The 2,904-nt window shown below is 48.4% G+C and overlaps 1 protein-coding gene across 1 annotated transcript; it reads right to left on the reverse strand.

Moving 5' to 3' along the window:
• Positions 1–480: 480 nt before the first annotated feature.
• TTC30A (tetratricopeptide repeat domain 30A) lies at positions 481–2,638 on the reverse strand. The gene has a single exon (XM_037849817.1). It carries the CDS (start codon positions 2,497–2,499, stop codon positions 502–504), a length of 1,998 nt encoding a protein of 665 aa, XP_037705745.1. The 5' UTR covers positions 2,500–2,638; the 3' UTR covers positions 481–501.
• Positions 2,639–2,904: the final 266 nt, after the last annotated feature.

A 2,904-nucleotide genomic window follows, 5' to 3' on the forward strand; every position in this document is an offset into this window, starting at 1 on the left:
CACTCCACCAAAGCATCCAAAATTTATGCAAAGTTATGCATCATAAATTAATAATTATGAGAGCAAATTGTGAGACTAGAGGACAAAGCCCTGAAATAATTATTAAAGTCCAGAAGTTCTCTACAGTAAATACTGAGTTCTGGACTTCAATAGCACCTAGTCCATGGATGATGAGCTTCTGTCATGGAAGGGCCTCTGAATATACAGCAAAGCACAAAAGATAACAAGAGAGAGAGAACACAGGGATTACAAACAAAGTAGAAGCAATTCCCCTCATCAGATCTGAAATTTTTTGTAAAATACTCTAGGGTTCAAGTTCATTATGTATCATTCTACGAGGTTTCCCCAAACAAATATTTTATCTAGTTATTTTTATTATAATTTTAAAGTGTGCAAAGTTCAACATGTAACAAAAGTGAAGGTGCCAGATGCTGAACACAGAAATAAGAATGCCAAATACAGATAACAAAGCCATTATGATAAAATAGGTTTTAGACTTTATTACATATTCCACCCTATAATCTCATAAATTAAAGCTCTTAACTGTCTGGATTCATAGGTGACTGTATTCTTCCCAATATGCATCCTGTCTTCTTCCAGGGGTTGTTCAATAACCGCAGGTATGTTCCTGCCATAAAGTTCACAGTGTTCTAGAAACTGGACACATTCTTGAATAACACTATCACGCAGCACAATCATGTGTTTTGACATGTTTTCTAATAAAGACAGGAAGCATCTTTTGGCATAATACCAGGTATCTGTTCCCAGTTTTTTACTATAAGGCTCCAAGCTTTTGATAACCCGAGAAATACCAAAGTCATAATTTCCTTTGGCACAGTAAAGTGTCCCTATCACCAAATTCACGATGCACAGATGGTAGATTTTCTTATTGGGGTCATCACAGGAGAGCTGCTCTTCCTCCTTCTCAATCTTCCTCATCAGTTCCTCGGCTTCTTCATTCTGACTTGTCATGATGTATGAAACACAGAGGTTAGCTAATACAATAGCACTGACATTCAGGATGTTATCATAGTGCTTCTTGACTATGGGCTCGTAAAAACCAATGGCTTCTCTGTATTTGTTTTCCTGCATGAACAGAACATGAGCCACATTCAGCTTCCACACATCATGGTCATTACAGAATTCCACAGATTTGCGGAAGATCTTTTCTACCATTGAGTAATTTTCAAGGTTCCAGTAGATCTTTGCTTGGGCCATCAACACTGGAATGTATTTCTCAAGGGTGTCATCGTATTCATTCACTGCCTTTATGACAGCTTCATCATCTTGATTGTGTCTTGCTTCCTGTACTTGTTTGGTAAGTCTCCGGAGGTGGTCAGTCAGCATGCCAGCTAGTTCATCAAGCCTAATGAAAGCCTCTTCAGGAGCTGTCTGGCAAGTGATCATGGCATCCAGGAAGTCATAGAGATAGGGTGTGAGGAACTTATAAGTCAAATGGGCATTTTCTGCCAGGACATCTGCTGCCAGGTCAAAATACTCATACTTACAGTAGAGAAGCAACAGATTGCCAAAAGTCTCTGGGGGAAAGGGGTTCTGTTGGAGCAAAAACTGCAGCTTTTCAAATCCTTCTGTGGGCCTGGTATCCATGTTCATAAGGGCCTGGTTGTGCAGAGTCACAGGGTCCAGCTCTTCCTCTGCCCGAGGTGGCATGTCCGTGAGAGTTTCCTGAGCCACCTCATAGTTTCTCAGCTGGTATTCTATGGCTGCCTTGAGGTTGAAGGCTTCCACCAGAGCAGTCTGGTGGAGGACTAAGGTGTTGCCAACACTGTGAAACTCAATGCCCTCCGTGGTCATGCCCACACCTAGCTCCGGGTGCTGGCGGATGCCATGCTCAATAATGTCGGCGATATGTTTCAGAGCTGAGGCGTACTGCCGGCTACTGTAATAGGCCAACGCCAGGTTGTAGGAAAGGTCAGGCCGGTAGCCCGAGGCCTGCAGGGCCGCAAAGAACTTGGAACACGCGGCTTCATACTGCCCCTCCTTGTAGAGCAGGCAACCCAGGTTGACCTGGCCATCTGGCTCGCTCTCGCCCCCACTCTCGTCCCCTGCTTCCCCACTCAGGAGCCGCTCCACCAGGCTCCGGGCCCCAGGCAGATCGCCCTCGCTGTACTTGATAGCGGCTTGGAGGCGGAGGACCCGGCTGTGGTAGGTGGGGTTGTCCACGAGGAGAAAGACGGCCCGGGTGGCCTCCGGGTAAAGGCAGGCTTTGTACAGGGCCTGGGCCTGGTACAGGCGGTACTGCTCTAGCTCGGGGTGCAGCTGGCCCAGCTGCTCATAGCACTCGGCCGCCAGTGCGAACTCCTGCAGGCGGTAGTAGCAGTAGCCCAGCAGCGACAGGCCGGCGCGGCTCCTCGGGCTCCGCTGGAGCTCTCCGCCCAGCAGCTGCACGGCCTCGGCGTAGCGGGAATCCCGGATGAGCCGGTAGACTGCCGCGGTGAAAGCCCCATCGGGGATCTGCGCCCCATTCATCCTCTCCATAACTGCCAAGAATGTTGGCGTCGCCGTTACCACGGCAACCAGCCGCCCGGAAACGGAAGACTGCAAAAATGTTTTGTTTTGTTTTCGTTGCTCCGGAAGTTAACTTGTTGCCCTAGGAATCGGTTGGGATTAGCATTTATCACATTCGCGAGTATCTCAGTTCCAGGTTTGACGTCTCAAGTACCGCGGACTGCGGAGAGAGAGGATCACGGAAGGGCCTAGATCAGTCCTCCTGTATGTTCAGAGTGGGAGAGATACTCCCAGTATGCACCGGTCCGTTGTGCGACTCCTCCCTCGTCGTGGCCGCGCTGCCTGCTGGGAATTGTAGTCTCTGCGGGACGTAACGGCGGCCTTTAGCGGTTGTAGTTTTACGGCCTTCGCTTTTCATTGAGGATGGGAGTTGTC

This window comes from Choloepus didactylus, chromosome 9 (assembly GCF_015220235.1).
Source record: "Choloepus didactylus isolate mChoDid1 chromosome 9, mChoDid1.pri, whole genome shotgun sequence".
NCBI classification, from domain to species: domain Eukaryota; kingdom Metazoa; phylum Chordata; class Mammalia; order Pilosa; family Megalonychidae; genus Choloepus; species Choloepus didactylus.

Excerpts from the sequence above, each read along its gene's own strand:
- TTC30A (XM_037849817.1), bottom strand. The coding sequence starts at position 2,499 with ATGGAGAGGATGAATGGGGCGCAGATCCCCGATGGGGCTTTCACCGCG.